This window comes from Schistocerca serialis, chromosome 3 (assembly GCF_023864345.2).
Source record: "Schistocerca serialis cubense isolate TAMUIC-IGC-003099 chromosome 3, iqSchSeri2.2, whole genome shotgun sequence".
In the NCBI taxonomy this organism is placed as follows: Eukaryota; Metazoa; Arthropoda; class Insecta; order Orthoptera; family Acrididae; genus Schistocerca; species Schistocerca serialis.
The window spans coordinates 481,189,385-481,213,383 of record NC_064640.1 but is presented as its reverse complement, the minus strand read 5'-3'; the positions used below and the strand labels follow the sequence as shown (position 1 = coordinate 481,213,383).

Below are 23,999 nucleotides of genomic sequence, written 5' to 3'. Positions count from 1 at the left end.
TTTTGCAATCAGTGTATTTCTTTTTGTGTATAGATTGCCACTGTGAGGTATTTTGTTTGCATTTTCATGTACCAACAAAACATAAAAGATACTGCTGTAAATCCCAAACGATCACCTGGCAGTTCATAAGCAGTGTGCAGCCCTGTTTCACCTGTAGTGTCGCGGATCAGCTAAATGTAGGAATAGAAGCACATACATCACAAACAAGCAACTAACATCTATTTGTGCCCTTTGTACATAAGTATATTCCTTTTGCCTTGTTTATATGACTGTTGACACACTTTTACACACTTCAGAACAACTCAGCTTAGACAGGAAGACCAGATGATAATCTGCCAGATCCTTGCAGACATCATCATCATCTCAAGTTTCTGGGTGAAATTTCTGAACCTTTTGAAGTACATAATCGGGACAGAGAATTAAACTGCCTAGTGTTTCTCAACGCACTATCTATCTTCACTAAAACTAATGAGGAAGTGAAGTATGCCATAGAGAAGCTACACAAGATAGTATTGAAAGACATACCTTAAAATATTGTATGAGAAATCGTTTGATTGGGAAATCTACATAAAAATATCAGAAGAGCCCCACTACAAATGGAATATGGGAAATTTTCACATGTGTCTTCTTGTTAATAGTTGGGAGAATTTGTCTGGACTAAACAGCAAAGCTAATTTAGAAAGAGCCACTAAACTCCAGGAAGTGGACAGAATAGCATGGAATCACTAAAATAAAAAAGTGATACCTCATAATGCAAATCTTCAGCATTGCAAGACAGCACTATATGCTCCAAACAAATCTTTAGGATGCCATTCGAAAATGGGTGAAATTGCAAAGGAAGAGAGAAGTTCTAAGAAAAATGATACCACTAATGACATATGGATTAAAAGAAAAACTACAGACCTGTATGCAGCACTAGAAGAGTTTACTGATGCAGTAAATAGAAGATACTTGAAGTTCTGTGGTCACATCTACAAAATGGACAGTGCTAGATTAACAGGAAAAAACTTGATAAACTCAAAGGTAAAAATTACTTGGTTACAAATAGTAAAGCAGGACTTGAGAGAAATGAATGCCACAGAAGGTACCATCAGTGGTTGCAAATCGCACATTTGCAAAGGAAGCTAACACCACTGGAAAACAGTGGTCAGCGGAATGCATGAAGCAACTAAGCAGATCGACATTTTGGGAAGAGACAACTGAGAAGCCGTCAGATGAAGCTAAAAGTTAAAACATGCTTTTAACTAAGCATAATTAAGAACGAATGTGATCAGAAATTTTAGGCAAGGCTTCTAAGGAATTGCAGTGACTGATCATGAAACACTAAGCTTGAAATAGTCTAAAGTTGCTTTTTTCTTTATTCCTGGTGATCAGTTTGTTGCAGTAACTCACCTTAGACACAGGTCAAATTTGCAAAATTAACAATTTGATTTTTTGTGCATTGTGCATGATTTTTTTACATGTTTGATGACCAGGTGAAGACAAAACTGATCACCAGGAGTAAATAAAAAAGGGACTTGTTAGAATTGTAACATTATTTTTGTGGTATTGAAATAAACTTGAAAGGATTTTACACTTGCTTCTAGAATGTTTTAGTAGTATATTCTCTAATTGCTTAATGAAGTATTAAAACATTTGCTGTGGTGAGGGGGGGGGGGGGGGGTTGTACACCATTCACAACTACTATTTTGAGAGTTCACAGCTTAAGTACAACACTAGCAGAGTTGTTTAAGGAAATACTCATTTTTGCTAATTGCTTGAGATTTCATTCAATTCTAATATGGCCAACCACCATTTCTGTATATTGTGCCTTCAGTAATGTGGTATTGAGTTTTAGCTGTCTGTGTGCATCTCTTAAATTACTATGACCTCAAAACAATTGTTGTGCATAGCACATACGTAAAAGTAACTTTACATTTTCACAGGTAGTATGATTAAAAATGCCTCTGGGGTCTGAAATGCATTGTGCAATTCAATAGAACAGCACCAGATTGTGACTGGAAGTGTTTTTATTCATACTACCTATGCATTGAACACAGTCACATTCATTGAAGATGGTAACATAAACAGCTCCAAAAACAAGGATAAAATTAATTTTTCAGTTACCTGTAGTGTGAGACAATCATTTTTATTAAGCATTTTTAATGTTCTACCTTTTGCTAAAAAGTCCAGATGTAACCCTTTGTGCACACCAAGCTGCCGTTTTAATTTCTCCTTAGATTGTTTCCACTAGGTGTTAGGAACATTATTCTTAAAGTACTAATGAAAAATATTTAAAATCATGAGGATTGAACGTATAGTGCTCTGATTATGCTGAACACTTCTGTAAATTAACTGTACAGGTAATCTTGCTGGAAACTGCCAAATGTTGGTGCTTTAGTGTGTGGTGTGACTGTAAAATGTAGCTAATCAGTTACCCATGTGTGATTACTCTACTTTGTGACTCCTAGGCTCAACATTTAAACATTGGGCAGAATGCTTTATCCAGTGCTTAAGAATTTGGCCATTGTACTATAATTAGGGACTGGAAAATGTAGTATTTGTTGGCAGCAAAGTTCGCATCTACTTTTCTTAGATTGTAAATGATTAGATGCACAAGTCTAAAAGCTTGCCACACTACATGTGTGAAGGCATAGCCTTAGTGATTCAAAATTTGCTATTTAAAAGGAGGAGGGGGAGGATTAGGGAACTTCTGACTGGACTGTTTGTTGCAAAAATCAGAGGTTCTCCACCTCCTGAAAGACCCTTTGTTTTATTCTTTCTGCTACATTTAAGCTCTCTTCGAATTATCGTTCTGTTGAAGCAGTGGTATTTTCCTGCTGTGAACTGAGTATGTGTCTACTGATAATTTTTATTTTGGCTGGAGGCACAGTCATCAATTTTTTGAATGATACTGGCACCATTTGACAGTAACAATTATTTTGTTATACGATCCAGATTTCGGCCTTGGGCTGTTGAGTACAAAATTATACTGTATGTCAACAGACATCAGACTGGTATGAAATAAGTCGGTCAGAGAAGCACATTTGGTCATATAGGCCAGATCTGTCATTAGTAGAAGTGAGAAGATCTGTACAATGCCTAAATATATTGCAAACTCGCATTTCTGGGCCCTATAGCGGGGCTGTTACATGAAACTAACAGGTACGTGACACAAGATTGCCCAAACAACTGACACGGATGTAGATGAAATGCTCTTCCAAGGATTGCTTGAGACATCAGTCTGCAAAATGCAGATTGGCATCTGTATTTGTATTTATCGTGAAATGCTAATCTTCTTGCTCCCTAGCTATAATCTTTACATTAGTGTGAAGCCATTCCTACGAAGATGGCGGATTTAACCCTCATCGATAGGGTATTTGACTGTTCTGGAAATCCTCTTAAGTGGTCAATTGTCATAACATGTTTCTTCCTTTTGAATTTCAGCATTCTTTTATAAAAACCAGTAATGAAATTCAAATAATTTGAAACCCCTCTAAAACACTGTGTTTGTCATATGATGGCTATGACATCACTGGCTAGATCGATGCTCCTAATATTGTAAAGCTCATTTACAGTGATAGCTTGTTACGGAATTTAAGTTTTGGAAAATGGGTTACAGATGGTGTCTAGTACAACACTGTTCAAATACATCTATAAAACCCCCTAAAATGTTTTTGAGTGTTCCAAAGAATGAGAAGATGCATAAAATGTGGTTGGACATTACTGGCAAATTGTCGCCACGTCGTAATTGCAACCACATCGATGGAAAAAGTTCTCTAGCTTAATTGAAAATATTGTGCATTCTGAAGTTAACATTAATTTGCCTCTGAGATATGCTTTCCGACTGTTGAGGAAGGATAGTTGTTAGAGCAGTAGACAGTTGAATTATAGTTAGTTTCCATAGATCACTGCTTTGAATCCAGCCAGAAAGAATATTTTAACTAGTATTAAGACTCGACAGTCCTCTTGTATGTCAACTAAATGACAATTACGAAACTTCGCCACACCTATCAGAAACAGAGCATTGTTGTTTTTCATTTGCCATCTACGTGTGCTTACATTTGCAATTGCTGTTCTCACAAGTCATGTTCAAAAAGATATCTTATGGTTAATGCAACCACACATTTTTTTGTAAACAATGTTTATCTTCATCAAGTCCAGCTAGGAACCTTATTGTTTAAACTTCTGAAGTTTCATCATCCTACATGTAGATGAAGTAAGTCTGCTTCACACACTGATGTTAGCTTACACTGACAAACATCACAGCCCTTAAGTTTGTGTTATCTGCATGTTGTACATGCTTTATCTCTCCCGTATACAAAACCTCATTAACCTACACCTTCTTGTACTGTGGGTATGTGGTGACATCTTCACTACTAGCAATGCTTTCCAAAAAGTTAATTGTTTGTACGAAGGAAAGTAAATGCAATTATCCTCAGTTGTCCATTGCTAGACTAGGTTAATGTGAAGCTATGTATATTACATTCCACCATTTAAACAAATGCTACAGTGAGTTCTTGCTAATGCTATTTTCGTATTTTGTGTAAAACTTCTAAACATACATGACCCTGGGTCAGGGTTTGAACCAGTGTCATCTTTACCTACAGTCAGATGCGCTATCCATTGCACTGCAGAACAACTGCTCAGAGTGGTGCCTCTGCTGAGTGTCTTGTATAGAGGAAATCGGTTTGCACGATTTGCCAAGAATAATTCCACTATGCTTTGGGTCATTTTTCATAACTGGTAGTTGACAATCTAGTTCTAAAATGTGGATCCATGTGCAAAATTTAAAAAAATTCCTTAGTTTTGAGTGAGTTTAATGATGTTACAGGGGGCAGGGGAAAGAATGTCCGTTGTTGCACATCGCCACAATAAATGGGTGGAGCATAAATGCTTTAATTTTCGGAAGGTTTTCACTATTAGCATTCAAAAACTTCTGTTCTGCTGTTTCTTAAAACCTGTAATTGTGCCTACTGTCACTAAATAGCGAAGCTGTTTGCAGTAGTATTACACAGAAACCTAGTAACTTTGGCAAACATGTGTATAGCTTTGTCTTACACCTAGCCTGTGACATCAACAGAGCTGCAGCCAACAAGTGTTTTTGACCACATGACCAAATCATGATATTTAATGATTTTTAAGCTTTAATTACATAATTAATGTTCTTTATCACTTCGGAGATGAAGATGGTAGAACAAAGGGTGTGGGTTTCCTAATAAATAAAGATGTAAAAGACAAAGTATCTATAATATAAGGAACATCAAGTAGAGCAGCAAGGCTTGTTATTAAAATCTCAAAAAGATACAAAACTACAAATGGTCCAAGTATACGCTCCTACAGCAAGCTTTTAGGATGATGAAGAAGAAGAATTTTATGAAGTAAAAATGCACATAACAAAGGACGAGACTGCCACTTTAAACTGGTAATTGGGGACTTACGTGACAAGGTTGGTATCAAAAACCAGGGTGATTTCTCAGTAGGCTGCCATGGAATCGATGAGAGGAACGAAAGGGGTGAAAGGCTAGTTCATTGTGCTGAAGAAAATAAATCATTCATCATGAACACCTTTTTTAAGAAACACCATAATAGAAAATGACGATTGAGAAGCCCAAATCATGAGACCCACAATGAAAGATTTTATCATCTCAAATCACACCAAAATAATCAAAGATCTTTAGATTTTGAATAAGTTTAATACTGGTAAGAGTGAAAATAAACATTAATACACAACAAGAACGAAGAAAACCAATATCACAGAAAAAAGAAATTATAGATATGGATAAATTGAACGAAAGGAAAAAGGATTTTCAGTATGCCCTTCGAGTGAGATTAGAAGAGTCAACAGTAGAAAATCTAGCTGAAGTGATAATGGAAACTGCAAAACAAATAGGTGGACTGTGACAAAAATTACTAAACAACCAGGAAAGTTTAGGGCGGAAACCGAAGCTTTACTTATAAAAAGACGAGAGATGAAAGTTAAAACTTGTCACAAGATAGAATATTCAGAACTGCGTAGGTGTACAAGGAAGAATATGAAAGCTGACGTACTAAAATACAATGAAAACACCATCAAATTAATGTAGAGAATAAAAGGAGCTGCAAGAAAGCTAAACAAAAGCTTATGATTGGTAAAAACGAAATCATAGCAATTGATTGTGATAATGTGCATAACAAAAAGGAAGAAATTCTAAAGCATCTAAAGAATTTCTATAGTAAATTATGTGAAAGAACATATGAACCACTAGGAAAACCTTACAGATGATGATGATGATGATGATGATGATGATGATGATGATGATGATGATGATGATGATGATGATGTCCACTAAATCTGACCCGAAGAAATACAAAAAGCTTTAAATGAGATGCAGAATGGCAAATCAGGGGGTCATAATGGTCTGACAATTGCCATACTGAAGCTTATGGGGGAGGAAACAGAAAAACATCTAGCTAAAGTCTTCATTTCATGTATACAGAATGGCAGCATCCCAATCCAAACAAACATAATTGTACTACATAAGGAGGGAAGTATTCATGATCTGAAGAACTACCGCTCTATTAGCTTACTTTCTGTTTATATATAAAGTGTTCACTAAAACCCTGATAAGTCGCATTAAAATAGTAGTGGAGACTGCACAGCCCAAAGAACAAACTGGATTCCGCAGTGGTTTCAGTACAGTTGACCATATAAACACACTGCATGAGGTAATCAGTCGAGCCAATGGATATGAAATGCCACTGTGCATAGCCTTCATTGATTTCGAAAAAGCCTTTGATTCTGTCAGCCATACTGCAGTCTTACAAGCACTAGCCGAGCAAGGAGTGGAAAAAAACCTATAAAACATTTGACACGTCTGTAGCATCTATCAACATTGGAAGAAACAAGTGCGAATTTCCCATTGGAAAATGAGTAAAGCAGAGCAATCCTATATCCCAGAAGTTATTTATAGCAGTTCTCTAGATGGCTATGTCCAAAATTATTTGGAACAACAGAGGAATAAGGATAAATGGTAAAAGGCTCACCATCCTGAGATTTGCTGATGATATAGTGGTCCTAGCTAACAGTAAGATGGAAATGCAGTCCTCTATAAAAGACTTAACAGATCGTTGTCAGGAAGTTGGACTCTAAAACTAAGTTTAGGTGTAATAAGTGAGTAGCTGCAGGACAAGCAACACTGAATGGCAACATCATAAACAATGTTACAGAATACGTTTCTGTGGCAATTGACACAAAAGGGGATTTGAAACCTGAAATTTTTCTTCTAATTAAATTGGGTTGGAGGTCTTATGGAAGGAATGAAACAGTTTTAAAGTCTAACATGCCAATCTACTTAAAGAAGACATTTTTTTGATCAGTGTGTCCTACCGGTTTTAACGTATCGGTGGGAAACCTGGAATTTAAATGAATTTTTCAAAAGGAAACTTAGAACTGCTCAGGGTGCTATGGAAAGGTCAATGTTTGGTATCATTAAGAAAGATCAACAGAAAAGTGAAGACATTTGAGCAATGTCAGTAGTAAAAGATATTATAGAACAGGTTAAGACTCTATAATGGCAGTGGGCAGGACATATTGCACGAACGAAGGAGGAAAGATGGACAAAGTCAGTTTTAGAGTGGAGTCCCAGGAAAAAAAAAGACTACCTGGGAGACCCCCAGAATGCTGGGATAAGGAACTCAGGAAAGTTGCGGGCTTCAACTGGCAGAAGACAGCAGTGGACAGATGCATGGAAAAACCTTTTAAAATGCATTTAATAACTTAAAGAGGCTACATCTTGTATAGATTGAATTAGCTGAACAATAAATAAATAAATACATAAAATAAGACTTTGTAAGAATATTGAGTATAAATATTATTTGGATGTTGTAATAAACCAGAAAAACAATAATATGAACCATATTTTTAACATAGGAAAATAGCCTATTGTGTACTTCAGGTTATGGGCGAAGTACTTCATGATGGCCCCTCCCCACAAAAAAATTGTTACTTGGTATTTACTACCCAGAATTACTGTACTAATTAAGATGTTCCCCTCCCATGAAACCTCCCTTGCAGGAGGACCTTGGCCATTTTAACCTTCTGACTACTATTACCCTCAACTTTCACATTTTCTCCAATTTTGTTACTGTTGTTAAACTCTGTGGGTTGTCTGCTTGCTTTAATCATCAGTACCCTTAGCCCTGAGTCTTTTGAAGACATTAAGTTTGAAGCTAGTAGACTTGCAGCATCTCAAACCTCTTGCCAAGTTTGGCAGGCGTGATCACACAATACCATAATGTCCCTTATTATTAACCTTACCGCTGTCATCTGCAGCTCTTAGCTGTCATGATTCTACTAGTGTTAACCACCACATGGTCTTGGGATTTTTCATATCAGCTGCTCCTTCTCATTACTGTGGAGGAATAAGCCCTATTACTACAGTGCCAAAACCCAACCACATCTCATTTCAAGCAGGTTGTCTCGCAGCATCCTAGAAGAAGAAGAAGAAGAAGACTGTAGGCAGGTTTCGCACTGACAATCATTTATCACTAGTCTGCAAATGTTTCCACGCATGCCAATTGTGACAATATTTTAGTGTAAGCAGATTATTTAGTGTTGGTTCTTAAATGATGATTAGTGTTATACTACTCTTCATTGTTTCACTTTAGCTAAAATGATACAAAAGATATTTACTTTATGGAAGAGTTAGTATCAGTCTGATGAAAATTATTGAGGTTACGAAACTAGTACAACTGGCACTATAGCAGAAATAAGGTACAGTTGTTTGCTACAAAAGTACAAAAAATTGAATCTTTGCAGTGAAATATACTACGGCAATTAGTTCTGTACCCCAATACTGAAAATTTGTAAGTGGTTCATGTAAAATGTTTAATATTGTTGACTACAATAGTACAATACTTGGTCATGTTGTTCATAATCTGTCATCACTATGGAACAGATTTTTGTGTTAAACTTAAACATATTTTATGTGTAGGAAAAATATAAAAAATATTTAGTTCAAATATTAAAAAACTGTAAATGCTTACGTTAAAAAAATTGCTCGCCAATCATGCTGAGGCAGTGATGAATCAAAACAACTTGCTCACCCTGAAAACTTTATCAAAGTTTTCTGTCACAAAGTGATGTCTGTTGTCTCAAAACAACTCAAAATACTGGGAGAAGGATCTTTGAACATTACATGATAGTCTTGAAATTTCACCGCCATCTTCTTCCCCTTCAAAAACCTTGGCAATTTTACACACGGTATGAAATCCACGATTTTTGTCGAACACAGTTTCAAATTTCTGTTCAATAGCTTCCACTTCTGGACCTTACAGTGAATTATTTTTTCCTCAGTGTCATGCATTTCATTAACTGTCTTAGTTTACAAGCTGGTTGTAGTGTTCTGCGGTCGGCAGGAAAGAACTAATGATAAAGTTTGAACACACTTTAACTAAAATGCCTTCTTGGCATGCACTAATTTCCAAACACAAGAACAAGAAATGCAACAGTTTTTGTGGTGGCAAAAGCCAGATAAGAGCACAAGACAATGGAAACAAATAACCAAACACTATGCTACACAATTACAAAGTGGCATTACGCCCAACAAGATAAAACTTTCTACTGAAGACTATGACGACTGTCTTCTGGGCTAGAGCTGGCGTAGGTATTGGCCGGAGCTGTCCTAGCTGTAGATACGCACTGCCGGTCTGACTCTACTGGCGTGCTTATAACACCGATTCTGTGGAGTGCTACTCTGTCACATTAGTTCCAATTGGTGGATCTCTGTCAAATGGCTTTTCACAAAGTAGTGCCATGTTTATGAAGAAAGTCTGTTGATGTTTACATCCACTGGCAATGTTTTCATATGAGCTCTTGAAGGGAGGTCAGCAGTCCGCCTAGTTTCTGTTGTGCAGGCTCTCTGATAAGGGGCCACTATGACACTGGTTGATGTTTCTAATTTTTTTGGTATGTAAGGTAATGCATTTTTTTTTTAGTGTACTGTTAAATTCTGAAGAATTTAAATTGAAGTGTCGTCTTTATGTAGTTTGTCAATCACAGATTTAAAAATTTCAAAATCGTTTGCGTAGTACACGGCTGCATCCAACCATGGTCCCCAACAAGTAACTGTGTCTAGGTGGAAGTGCAAGATAAAGATTTTTGGCTCTGATCAAATCAAATCGGCACTTTTACTAACACGTTTTTGCCGTTTGAGGTTAATGTGTCCACTTTAGGGTACAATGTACATAACTGCTCGCGTAGTCCATGCAAACCATCTCTACACAAGTGGTGGTTAGCTTACAGGAAGGCGTTTAGCTGCCTTCTTCGTATATGGAGCAGCATCCTTAAGAAAGAGTAAAGCAATACCAAATGTCACCTCATTCAGCCATAATTGCAGAGATTCATTGAATAAGGGAGCCATTATTAAATGATTTGATGCATGACATTTCTTTACATGCTAATAGAAAACAATACTTGGAAATTATTTTATCATTTTCTAGCACACCTATCACATGATAACCCATTTTCCCATGGCTAGAGTCCGATGCTCTGCGAGTGCTTACACAATCCTTATTTTCAAGTTCTGCTCTGATCTTTCTTAGCATTTCTTCATAATAGTCAGGCACATAAAATTTTCTTAATGTTGATTCTTCTGGGATTTCAAAGTTTCTGTATTTTGTAAAAAAGTTTCTGTACCCTGGACTTCCAGTTTATGTAAAGGAATATCACATAAAAGAAGAGTGTCATAAATCTGCACAATACTTGGAACGTTTCGAAACTACGATGTGTGAATAGGAAGATCTTCTACCTAGAAGAAATGGTTTAGGAGTTGCACATAAGTGGCCATTCTGTGTTTACTGCCTGCTAAATGCTTAAAGACTGCAGATCACTGGTCTAAATTTACTGATTCCCCACATTTTTGACAGATTTAAAAACTGTAACAAAGAAAAGTGTGCAATGTGGTTTTAATAAAACTATTTAAAGCACTTAATCACATAAAATATTGTGGGAATACGTATTTTTATGTGAAATAGAATTTTGTGTATGGCACAAGTTTGCTCTTTCAGGAATTTGTATTCACTTTATCTATAAGCGAAAAAAATAGTTATTAACATAATGTTCCCTAGTTAACATCTAATTAGCTTTCACACATCAGCTGCTTTCTGTTACTAATCTCATGAAGAGATAAAAGGTATGAATGAAGATAGTTAAAACTAAAAGCTTAGTGGTGGTGTAACTCATTGAAATAATATACCAGTAAAGTAATACTAGCTCTGCCTACAGTTTGTTAAGTGTGCTAACACAGTCCAGTTTTTATCTAAAATTTAAGAACATGCATTTGGCAGGAAAGGTTTGGAGAATCCAACTTTTTCCTTTTCAGAAACACTATTTAGTTACAAATAAAATGAACAGTTAACAGTTCGAGGGCTGATGTGATCAATGGAAGACACACAGATTTAGCATGAAAGTGCTGTGTTGAGGAAGACAAAATAATCAATGAGCTTTCTGCTTATTTTGAACTGATAGAATTTCCAATTATGGGGAAGAAATGTGCATAGTTCAAAACTCGGACATTATTATAGATGGAAATGGAGAAATAGTGTTCTGAAAGGAGTGAATTATGCATTCATTTATTAAAATGAAACTGAAAGCAATTAGGATAATTCATCTTGTTCTTCTTAAAATGAATTTCTTCTCATAGTTGCTATAGAGACAAATTAGACTGGTATTAATGGAATAAAGTTCTAATTATTGAAAAACAAATCATTTTAAGATCTGCTTCCATAATTACACAATATCTTAATGATTTTCATGAAAATATTTCCAAACTAATACGACAAAACAGGATGTTGGTAGTGGTGAATTTAATTTATTAAATAAAATGCATTAAAAATGACAAAGTAATTGAGAAGGTGGGGAGGGCATTGTAAACCCTGCAGTTCCAATTACCTTTTACCGTGAAATTATCTGAGTAAAATTGTGGGTGTTGAAATTTTTCAGGCCAACAGAGCCCGTAATTAGGCGTTTCACTTAAATACATTCACATATGTACTCCACAAACCATTGTAAAGTGTTTGGCAAAAAAATTTCCCATTGTACCATTTATTATGGTTTCTCTCATTCCATTAACGTCTAGTGCGCGGGAGGAGTGATAGTATAAATTCCTTTGTGCGTGGTGTAATTTTGTTCTTGTGATCCATATGGGAGTGATACGTAAGGGTTCTAATATATTCAGAGTCGTCTTATAAAGCTGGGTCTTGGAACATTGTTAGACTTTCTCAGGATAGTTTGTCTTGTCTTGGAGTTGGCAGTTCATTTCTTCCAACACCTGTGTGACACTCTCCTGACAGTCATACTAACTTTGCATCTTACACTGATAATTTTGGGTTTCCTACGGCTACTATTATCTGGATTGAATTGCCTAATCTAAAGAATCCTTGTGTGGCCCCAAATACAGTCAGCTACTTTGGTAGCTGCCTCTGATATGTAGTGCACACCTGACCTATGTAGGGGACCCTACAACTTTCGGCCGTGTGGCGCAAATTTAGGGAGGTACATGACCTTCATAGTATCTGCTTCAAGCCTTCCACTTGACTTAGGACCATGGGGCCACTATCTGTCCTGGGTACAGTGCTACAGATTGTGAGTGTCATTGAAACATGATGAGCAAGGCTGGCATTCTCAACCTTCTCTGCTCATCACTGAAATGATCAAAATGACATGGGAGCCCAGACAGGCATCGTTTGCTTCATTGTGTGCCCTGTTTTCTCGATGGCCGCTGGAATAGCCTCTTCAGTGTGCTGGATGAGGCCCACAGGAGTAAACATTGACTGCACCTGACGTTTCTTCCCATACTATGTTGCTGTTTTCTTAAAGGGTACTGTATGTTTAAACTACCAATGATTAATAGACCATTATCCTTCATGAATAGACCTCTACCCTTTTGTTAGCTGCACCTTGCTACAGGATACAGCACCTTTCCCAAAAGGTGATGTGTGTGTGTGTGTGTGTGTGTGTGTGTGTGTGTGTGTGTGTGTGTGTGTGTGTGTGTGTCAGTGGCTCAGGCTCAGTTTTGGTCTCAGTGAGAGACAACACCTTGAACTGATTGGTTAGCTGGGTGGGGTCAATTCCAACATTCTCCATGGTCTGTCTCCCCTGTCTAGGACACCTAGATGCAGTATTGACATGCCACTCACTATCTAATGGAAAAGTAATGATGATTCATGTCTGTCCGGCAAGAGAGAATAGTAGTTGAGGAACATTTGGTTTGTCTGGTACACAACTCCCTAAACACTCATTCACAGCAGCATCTAATTACTTGACAGTAGTCAGGATGATTTCCACCTGCTTACGAATAGCAACCAGTTTGTCCCTGTCAGAGAACAGGAAAGACAGTGGGGTTTCATTATGCTTGTTGCAGTATTTTACAGAACAGTGAGCAAATATCTTATGCCTGATGTAGTGTTTCACGGAATAGTAAACAAATATCTTGATACTAAGCTTTGCTGATTCTCTCTACAAATATTACAGGTAGCCTAAAACTTCATAACAGTTCTGCCATTTCTCTGAAAAGTATTTCACCTTATGATCATTAAAAATATTTGACATTTGTGCAAATTTACAATAAATGTTGACAGTGCACATCCCTTTTAACAGAGGGAGGTAATGTGATACACTATTCCACTTACAGTAACTGTAAATCAAACACCAGTTTATTAAGAAATAAGTTATGCAAAACACTTTTAATTCATGAAAATATTTGTCCTTTTTTCAAGTAATTAGATAATGATGCATGGGAATTGTTGTGAACAAAGATAGTGTGGCCAAAATTTCTCAGCAGCACAGTTTGTTTATGTTTGACAATTTAATGCTACATATTTTATCACGACACCAGCACAAGCTTCGATAAAATTAAAATGAAAAATGGTTTAAATTTAGTATCAATTGTACCATAAGTTTACAAAATGAATTTGTGATAGACATGATTTTACTTGAAGACAAAGGAAATATTGGAAGTCGGCTTATATACTAAGTAAATAAACATTAATTACATGGATTTCGCAACTCAGTTGATGTTGCATCCCCCTTTTACACTAATATGCCAGAGATGAACACTAGCTGCATTATATCTCACAAAAAGACATGAAACATGGAGCACAACAAATGTACATCCACTTAGGTCTCTACACACAAGGAATGTTCTTGTTAATTAGACAATGTTACTGCTATTTTCTCCTGCATGTGCAGGTAGTTGCTAACAACTCAGTGTAGCATATTTGTAAAGTTGTGCTAGACTGTTATGTGGGTGCATTAAAAAGACCACTTTTTATAAGCAAAACAATGCCGACAGCACTTTACGAAGACGAAGTTTCATTTGATTTGTTACCTGATTACAAAAGTTGAAAAAATTGACTGTAATAGTAACACTTAAGAATGAACTGAAGAAAAACCTGTTTGATCATCATGTAAAGTGTGCACTGTACATATACAAAGGGTAATAACTAATTCTGTAGTACCTCCTTTCTTGCAGTCTCTTGTTACCAGTTATAGCAAATATTTGTCAGTCTTAAAGTAAAATCATCGTATTGTTGGTTAATGGGACTGCTTGTGTCTTCATTAATGTCGTATGATAATATGGCACTTGATTGTGTATGAGCATGAGGGCATCATCATCATCATCATCATCATCATCATCATCATCATCATCATCATGCTTAAAGTATTAACTTAATCTGAAGTAAAAAGTGTTACTTGTTCTGAAAAGAGTACCCAGGGATGACAATTTGTAAACATTTTGTAGTGAAATAAAGTAGACTTAAAATTCTATGGACTAGACTGCTATTGCATTTGTATGTTCGCATATTGCAAACCCAATTTGATAAGCAGCACATGGTAACATGTGTGGTCATGAAAACAACTGCAGGATAGATTTACTTAGGCGCCTGCAGTTTGTGATACAGGGTGCCCAGTGAAGATGCTGATTTCGAAATTAAATATCTTGAAAACTAAGATTGATAGATGAGTTTAACAAAGGGTATGTTCATTGTAAAAGCTGTAAGACTTTCACAGAAGTTTCAGAATAGTTAGAAAAGCTGCTAACAGATGGTACTCTAGTCACAATACATACTGCCAAAAATAGTGACACATTTTAGAGCTATCAGTTCCACTATTGAGATGTGGAAGGTTAGTACCAAAGGAAAGGCTTGAAATCATGTATTTCAATGAACAAAAAGTTTTTATGGTACAGAAATACACAGAAAAATGCACAGTTACATGGCAAAAAGGTGCAGTGTCTGTATTTGATTTAATGTTCCAAAATGACCCATATGAAAGCCATGCCCAAGCTCTTTGCCAAATTTCAATGGAAAGGCTGTGTAGATGATACATTGTGGAACGTGGGCCCCCCCCCCAGGCAAACTGTACTTACTCCTGAAAATATCGTCACAGTTTATGGAATTATTCAACAAAGTCCAAGAAAATCTGTCCGAAGAATTGTAGCAGAGACTGGTTTGAAACATTCTAGCACACAGAAATTACTGAGACACAGCCCACATGTTTCTATTCAAAATGCAAAGCTACCAGGCCTTGCATGCATGAGCTGTGAGACTTAGGGATGGCTTTGTGAACCAGATTCTCACAATTATTTATAATTAAGAATTTGATGTTGACTGCATCTCGTTCACAGATGAAGTATGTTCCACCTGAATGGTGTCATGAATAAACAAAACAGGCAATTTTGGAGTCCCAAAACATCTGTTTGTGTAAAGCGAAACCACTGTATTCTCCCGAAGTTACTCTTAGGGTTGCAGTTTGCTGCAGAAGCATCATTGACCCTATTTCATGCAAGAAAAGATAACTAGTGAACGTTAAATTACAATTTTGGAGGTGTTAGTTGCTACACAGCTAGTATTGGAGGATTGTCCAGGCACCAAGTGGTTCATGGAAAATGGAGCCAGACTACATCACACTGAACAGGTGTTTCACTTTCTTGGTGACTACATTGGGAATAGCCATTGCATTGGATTATTGCACATTTGCTAGCACAGGGATATTCACCCGATCTGACTTCCTTAGAGTACTTTGTGGGAGCACAGTGAGGGACACCATCCACATAAACCATCCCACCATGCTATACAAGTTTGAATTGACGATCTGTGTGGTATCTGAAGCCATTTCTGTTCATTCATAGCAAATTTCATTGTTCGTTTGCACCACCTCTGTACTGCAGATAGTGGGTATTTTGAAAAGATCGTGATGTGATTGCAAAGACTTCTTGTGGAGGGCTAGTTCAATTATGCTCACTAATACTTTAAGAGCTGCACAGTGTACAGTGCCATCTGTGAGAAGTTTTTTGAACTACTGCAAAAGTTCTGTGTAAAATCTTTATAGTTTTCACAATGAACATACCATTTGTTGCACTGGTTTGTTGATCTTCGTTTTAGAGATACTTAATTTTTAAAATGGTACTTCTTCGCTGGGCACCCTGTATCACAAACTACAGGTGCCTAAATAGACCATGCCAGTCTAAAGTTTGCGTGCTGGATTAATAAAAACGAGAGAAAAGTTAGTGGTTTTAAAGCTTAGTGTTCCACATCCCCCTCCACCCAATTCAATACAGTGTCCACAGTGTCCATGTGACCTTGTTAAACTGTCAGAAAAATCCTTCTTTGGGATATTGCTTAACTCGCACATGACATTTGTGCCTTCTATGTCTCGGCGGAACATAAGACCCCATTATGCAGTTTGTCATTTTGTGATAGATTGATGTAAGTCTTGTCACCAAAGATTATTCGCAAAGTCTTGTCACTTGTGATAATTATTTACAGAAAAGAATTAACTGCATTTTTCATTACAATCAAGTTGCAGCTGGTGTCCATGTGTCGTTTCTATTGATGAGTCGAGGTCTACGGAATGAACTTTGCACACTCTTTTCTCTTTCTCAAAACAGTCTGGATAATGTCTTGAACTCATGTTTGAGACATTGCTACATTATAATTTGTGGCATTAAAACATTGACACACTGGGGCCACACACCCAGTAGTTAGGTTTATCCTTGCTCACAACTGACGGGTTGACTGCCCACATGTTGTATACGCTTGATAGTTCAAACTGCCACCATAGTCACTGCAGTGGTGCTGCTTATTTTCCTGGAATAATACATCTGAAATTTATGAATGGTTGCTGTATTTGTTAGAAATATTGTTTGAATGACTCTTCGTGTAAGTGTGACAGAGTATATTAACTAATTGTACCTTTTATTAATATTTATCAGTAAACTTTTATTTCTGTTGCAGTTGTGGGACATCAGAGAGGGTTCATGCAAGCAAACCTTTCCTGGCCACGAGTCTGACATCAATGCTGTAACGGTGAGTATATGGTACCATAGACTCCATTCAAATCTTTCAGTGCAAAAACTTCATGTGGTTATATTGCATCAGTATTACTTGACAAAAGCGATGGGAAGTTAATTCAGTGATCTTCAGATTAGGCAAAGAGAAAGAGTAGTTGTCAAAATTCATGTTCTCAGAGTGTGTGAAGCTCGTATTAGTTCCAATTAGTTTCTGCAGGTTGAGGTTTCTATTTGTGCCCTGGATATGCATGTCTCTTTTTTATGCATATGTCGAAATACTGATGATTGTCAAAGATGTCACGAGGTTACATTCCTCCTGCAAGTTATGCTCTGTGTAGGGGTTTGTTCCCTATGTCTGCATTCACAGCTCCTTTTGTTTAGTACTGCTGCTGCAAAAATTGCATTTTTAGCAGCTCCAGTGCAGGATACCAAGCTTTGTGGAGTTGGTACTCTGTGTCATGATTAATGAGGTTACTTTTGCCACCTGTATCTCTGCTGACTCCTAGAACACTGTCCCAGTATATGCAAATCTGTGCCAAAGCCCTCATGTTTTTGTACATTTTGATACAATTGCCCGCATCTCGTGGTCGTGCGGTAGCGTTCTCGCTTCCCACGCCCGGGTTCCCGGGTTCGATTCCCGGCGGGGTCAGGGATTTTCTCTGCCTCGTGATGGCTGGGTGTTGTGTGCTGTCCTTAGGTTAGTTAGGTTTAAGTAGTTCTAAGTTCTAGGGGACTTATGACCACAGCAGTTGAGTCCCATAGTTCTCAGAGCCATTTGAGCCATTTTTGATACAATTAAATTCCAGACAGTGCTGAACAATGGCTGATTTAGTTACTTGGCACAGCCAGGTGTGCTTCTGATGTTGTTGGCATCTGATGTCCACTGCCCTAGTGATTTTGCCGACGTACAACACGTCACATTGGCAAGATGGATCATAAATTTCTGATCTTCATAAACCAAGGTCAGCTTTCACATTCCCAGAAGTCTTATTATAATGATATTAATGCTTCTGAGAGTCTTGCAAATATTGTCAGAAATTGAGGCCCATGGGGCAGGTAAATTACGGCCTTTGCTTCATCTTGATCTTCTATAATGTGTGCAGTGGCTAGTTGAAAGGCCTCTGAATCTGTTTGATTGTGCATCCATTTTTGCAGAAGACTGAGCCTAGAACTCTGTTTCTGATGTCTGGTGTGACAAGGTGTTTGCCCTCTGGACCAGTGTCTTAGGACTCCATTATTATGTGCTATGTGAAGACAGTTTGTAGCTTGCAGGTATAAATCAGTGTGCTTTGGTTTCTGATAACACGCTAGGCCAAATGACCCATCTGCTCTCCTTTTGACCAGTACATGCAAAAATGACAGATGACTGTAACTTTCCAGTTCTGTGGCGAACTTTATATTCAGGTAGCATGAGTTAAGATGTTGTAAAATCTAATTGAGCCTTTTCATGAGGTCATGCACTTTATCCGAATAAGCCTGCGAGTTTTTTTCTAGCTGTATCTGTGCTTCCTCCTCAAATGTCTCCAAGAACAGATTGGCAACCACTCGAGACAGAGGGCAGCCCATGGCCATTACTGTCTGCTTGTAATATCGGCCCCACACAGAGAAATGTTAGTCCATATACAGTGTGTTTCAGAAGTGATGGTCAATAACTCGCACATGGAGAGTACAGGCCAAAAGTAGCTAAAAAGCTCCAATAAACACGGGTCCACAAATCAGCCGTTGCTGATGTATTGCATTAATTCAAGTTAGGAACTAACTGTAAATGCCCCTGGATACGATGGTATTTGCATTGGTATCACAAGGTTTGAGATAGACTTTTGTTTATGCATGCACAACTAATTCCCTTTCCCCCTCCATGCACTGTGCGGTACCAGCCTCACTGTTATGAATGGGAAGGCACCACGGACAGAGGTTGCCCTTTATGTATGACATAGCAAGTGGCAGTGCTCTTCAGGCTGCACGATTGTATGAAGAAGCTTTTCCTCTCTGCAGGCGATGTGACAGGCACCAGTGCCGTATAGAAACTGGGAGTTTTGCACACCATGTATGAGAATGGTGACCCAGATCAGCCGGCCGGGGTGACAGAGCGGTTCTAGGTGCTACAGTCTGGAACCGCGAGACCTCTACGGTCACAGGTTAAAATCCTGCCTCGGTTAGTTAGATTTAAGTAGTTCTAAGTTCTTGGGGACTGATGACCTCAGATGTTAAGTCCCATAGTGCTCAGAACCATTTGACCCAGATCCATAAAACCAGATGTTGAGGAAATGGTGTAGGCCTACATGAATGTCGGAGTGTTTCAATGAGGAGGATTGCTACCCAAGTGTGTGTCCTACAGAGTCATAACAGTGTGTGGTGGAATTAACATTGGCAAGTACTCTGTCCATATCTCCAGTGAGTGCAAGCCTTCAATGATGCAGACCTCCCTCCCAGAGAGGATTTCTCCCAATGGGTGCAAAAGCAGTGTACCCTGAATCACCTTTTGTTAGAAGTATTCTGTTCACGAATGAGGCTGGATTTACTTGTGACGGTATTTCTCAACTAACATAACTGTCACATTCCGTCCAGTGTCAGTCCTAATGCAGCACATTTCATGACAACAGCAGCATTATTTGTTGAACATCAGGGCAGGACTACTCAAAGACTGCATAATCGGATCACACTTTCTACCACAGAAAGTAACTGGACAGAAGTACATGTAGTTCCTGTGGACTGTACTTACAGATGCACGTGATTATGTCTCACTGAACAAACACCTGAACATGTGGTTCATGCATGACTGTGCTCCCTCACATTTTTATTTATAAGTGTGCTGGCTTCTAACTTGGACTTACGGTCAACATTGGTTAGGTAGAGCAGGGCCTATGCAATGGCCTCAAGGGCTGGATTAAAATTCCATGGACTTCGTTGTGGGGGGCATGTCAAAAGCCTGAACTATGCTACTGAGGTCAACTCTTAAGAAATTATACTTGTGGATCAAAGCAGCCTTCCAGCATTTAGAGAATTCTCCAGAACTGCCTGAGAGGATTTGCAGATCATTTCAGACAAGAATTCAGTGTTGCATTCAGATGCATGGACAACATTTCGAGCACCTACTTTAACGTTTAGAGATGCCATGTGTTCCTAGAAGCTAATGAACTGAAACAGAAAGTGTTGTATCACAACAATGGTTGATTTGTGCACCCATGTTTATTGGAGCTTTCTAGCTACTTTTAGCATGTACATTCAACGTGTGAATTATTGACCATCACTTCTGAAACACCCTGTATGTTGAATTTAATTGAATTTTATTTGATCCTGTAAGATTACATTGTGTACAGTAAATGTACGTGTAATATAGGACATGTCAAAGTATTAAAATTCTTTATCAATTAATTTTTCTACACCTTTAGCTTACATTTTTACATCACTGATAATGAGTAACGATATATACAAATTTAATGGCATAAGTATTCTGCAACACTGTAAAACTCTTTTTCAATGAGATAGTCTTTAAGTTTCTTTGTAAATTCATTGTGAAGTACACTATCTTGCAGGGTTTTGGGCAGACTTCTTAGTAGTCTGATACCAGAGTACTGGGGTCCTTTTTCTAGCATTGCCAGTCGGTGGGGTATGCTCCGTACTTCATTCTTCTTTCTTGTATTGTGGGTGTGTACACTAGCATTTGTAATCCAGTCCTCACTACCTTTTGTGATGTACATTATTGTTTTGTATATATACAACGATGAAAAAGTTAAGATACCTAAATTCTTGAAACAGTTTCTGCATGTTTCAGAGGTCTTTCATCTTAAAATGGTCCTAATTGCTTTTTTTTTTTTTTTTTTTTTTTTTTTTTTTTTTTTTTTTTTTTTTTTTAAATGTGAACACTCGTTTTGTCTCTTGTTTGTTCGAGTTTCCCCACACCGTCACTCCATACTGTAAGTATGGTTCGAAAAGTCCATGATACACTGTACACAGAAAGTTCTTGTCTGAATACTGTGATAGCTGCATCATCAAGAATATGACAGAGCTCAGTTTCTTACAGACATTATTAATGTGTTTTTTCCATTTCAGTTCATTATCCACAAGAATACCTAAGAATCTAGCAGATTCTACTTCTTCCAGCCTTGTTCCGTCAACCTCTAAATCCATGTCTACAGCCTTTTCCTTGTTTTTAAACACTGCATACATAGTCTTTTTTAGATTTATAACCAGTTCATTTTCCAACAGCCATTGAGCTGTGACATTTGCAGATATGTATGCTCTTCTCTCAAGCTGTTCCATATTTTGGTCACTATTTAGTATTGTCATGTCATCAGCATACAATATTTTCTTTTCTTCCTCCTCAACACCTATATCATTAACAAATACATTAAATAACAATGGCCCCATTACCGAACCCTGCGGCACTCCATATTTGATGGATTTGGTTTCTGATTGGTACGAGTTTCCTAATGATACATACTGCTTGCGGTTGCACAAGTATGATTTTATCCATTCACCTGGTTGCCCCCGAATGCCATAGTTGCTTAATTTTTGTATCAGCATTTCATGGTCAATGGTGTCAAATGCTTTTGAAAGATCCAGAAACATTGCAGAGACAACCTTTTTCTCATCTAAGGACTGTAAAATGTATTCTGTTAGACTGACAATTGCTGATATTTTACTTTCAGTTAGTCTAGGTTCACTTATGCATAATATGTCTGGTCTTACTTCACTCAGGAGTACTTCTGCTTCTAATTTTTTGTTACCAAAGTATTGAATATTTTGATGAAGTATTTTTATGTAATTTTTCTTTTGTTGGTTTACATGTTGTGAGCTGTATTCTGGGGCAAATTCTTTAGTATCGTCTTTTTTTGTATGGTGCTTATATTTTTCTTTTCCAGCTGGAGTGTATGATTTTTCATCCCCTTCAGGCCATATTAGTTTCCCTTGCATCTAATGATTTTGCAGACATCTGCAAACACTCTGCTGAATGTTACAGACCCCAGTCTATTTAAATGCAAGCCATCCTTCGCTAGTGAGTTTTCACATAGGAATTTGTTTGGGTCTATAAAAATTGCCCCAAGACGATCACATTGTTCTTTAAGAGCACAGTTTATTTTGGCGATATATTTTTCACTCACCGACCTTCTGTTTATGATTCCGCTAAGTATCAGACGAGATCCTGCATACATAGTTCTTGCAGAACGAATCATGTTTCTTGTTTCGCTTGCCATTCCTTCCTCACTGCTGCTCCTTAACGAATTCGTCCCAACATGTATAAACACCCCGAGCAGGTCCACTAGAGCACTATCAAATTTATCTATTCCAGTGAGTTTTTTCTATAGTACCTTGGTAAACAGGGAGACCACATCAAAACTGACAATTACATGAGATTCTGTGATATGTAGTTGCTCAAGTCCTGAATTGTGGATGTGGTGAATCCACTTGCCCACATATGGGCTCAGTGACATTGGCACATCAATGTACCCACCAGGTAAGTATTTGAAGAAACTGGTGACAATTGGGTGTGTTGGCATACCCTGTTCGTGTACTTTTGGCAGTCCATACAGTTAATGTTGAACTGGTGCTGTAGACCATAGTTGTTAGAAAATAATCGTGCAGGCATGGCTGTTGCCTTAGAGAGCTGTGGTTGTCTTGTCCAGCCTGTCCGTAGGATCATATTCTGAAAATATGTATGCTGCATCCTCCAGAAGTTAATCAACTTTCTCATCATAATCCCTCTGCTGCAAAATTAACATAGTTTACTTCGTCTGCTGGCAAAACCACAATGCTGCAGTCTTCTAGAGCCTTTTAAGTGTCAGCTTCTCATTACTGGAAATGTTAGATTTTGGAGCTTTTGTCTTGAGTGCTCTGCAGGTCTGCCTATAGATGTCTTATGTCACATCCAGTGGAAGTTTTGGCTACTTGCACCATTGCACTGATGAAACTTAAAATAGGCACATTCCTACCTGTAGGGTAGTGTCATCATACTGCTTGCCACTTGGATTAATAAGTGAGCATCCTCCCGCCATCTGCTGTGCTTCCTTAAACGTAAACTGAAACACCGCAGACTGGCACACTGAGGCATTTTTCCTGGTGCACTCTGCTGGGGACCAAGAGGCATTTTGTACCCTGTTCCAATCTTGATCTGCCAGGGAGGCCATGTCCAAGTCAAGGTGTAAAAGGTCCCTGGCCACCAAATCTAGCTTGACACATAACTCTAATTCCCCCCATGCGTGTGTGTGTGCACACAGCCACTTCTGTGCAGATTCCTCTACAGCTGCATTGTCATGGAAACTGGTGTCAAGAAAATCTTCTTTCAGCAGACCAAACATGTGGTAGGAGCAGGGTCATGAATCTGGACTGTAAGGGGGATGTTAGTTGCCAGTGACTTCGCTCAATTTTTTTCCCTTCATTGTAGTAGTACACTGCAGCCTAGCAGTGTCATGCAAAACAATCACCAGTGACGATGGCTTGAGTACTTCCATTGCTTATTCCTACCACTGAAGCAATTTCAGAAAGATTTGTCTGGCCCCTTCTGCAATAAAGTCCTGTGTGGCATGAACGTCATCCACTGTGATGCTTGCACAGGGTCATCTTCAGTGGTTATATCACCCACAGCTACCCATCCTGCCACAGATGTTTAATACCATTCATACACTTTGGTTTTCAAAGTGGTTCTTCCCCAAACTGCACAGAGCCTCATAAAAATTTCCAGATGTT

At 38.0% G+C, this 23,999-nt stretch overlaps 1 protein-coding gene across 3 annotated transcripts in view; it reads left to right on the top strand.

Moving 5' to 3' along the window:
- The window catches only part of LOC126470369 (guanine nucleotide-binding protein G(I)/G(S)/G(T) subunit beta-1), a 61,688-nt gene that overhangs the window by 12,588 nt on the left and 25,101 nt on the right, over positions 1–23,999 (top strand). For all 3 annotated transcript variants that reach the window (XM_050098183.1, XM_050098181.1, XM_050098182.1), the window contains exon 7: positions 17,257–17,328. In XM_050098183.1, coding sequence (XP_049954140.1) covers positions 17,257–17,328 — 72 coding nt within the window. The remainder of the gene's footprint in view (positions 1–17,256; positions 17,329–23,999) is intronic.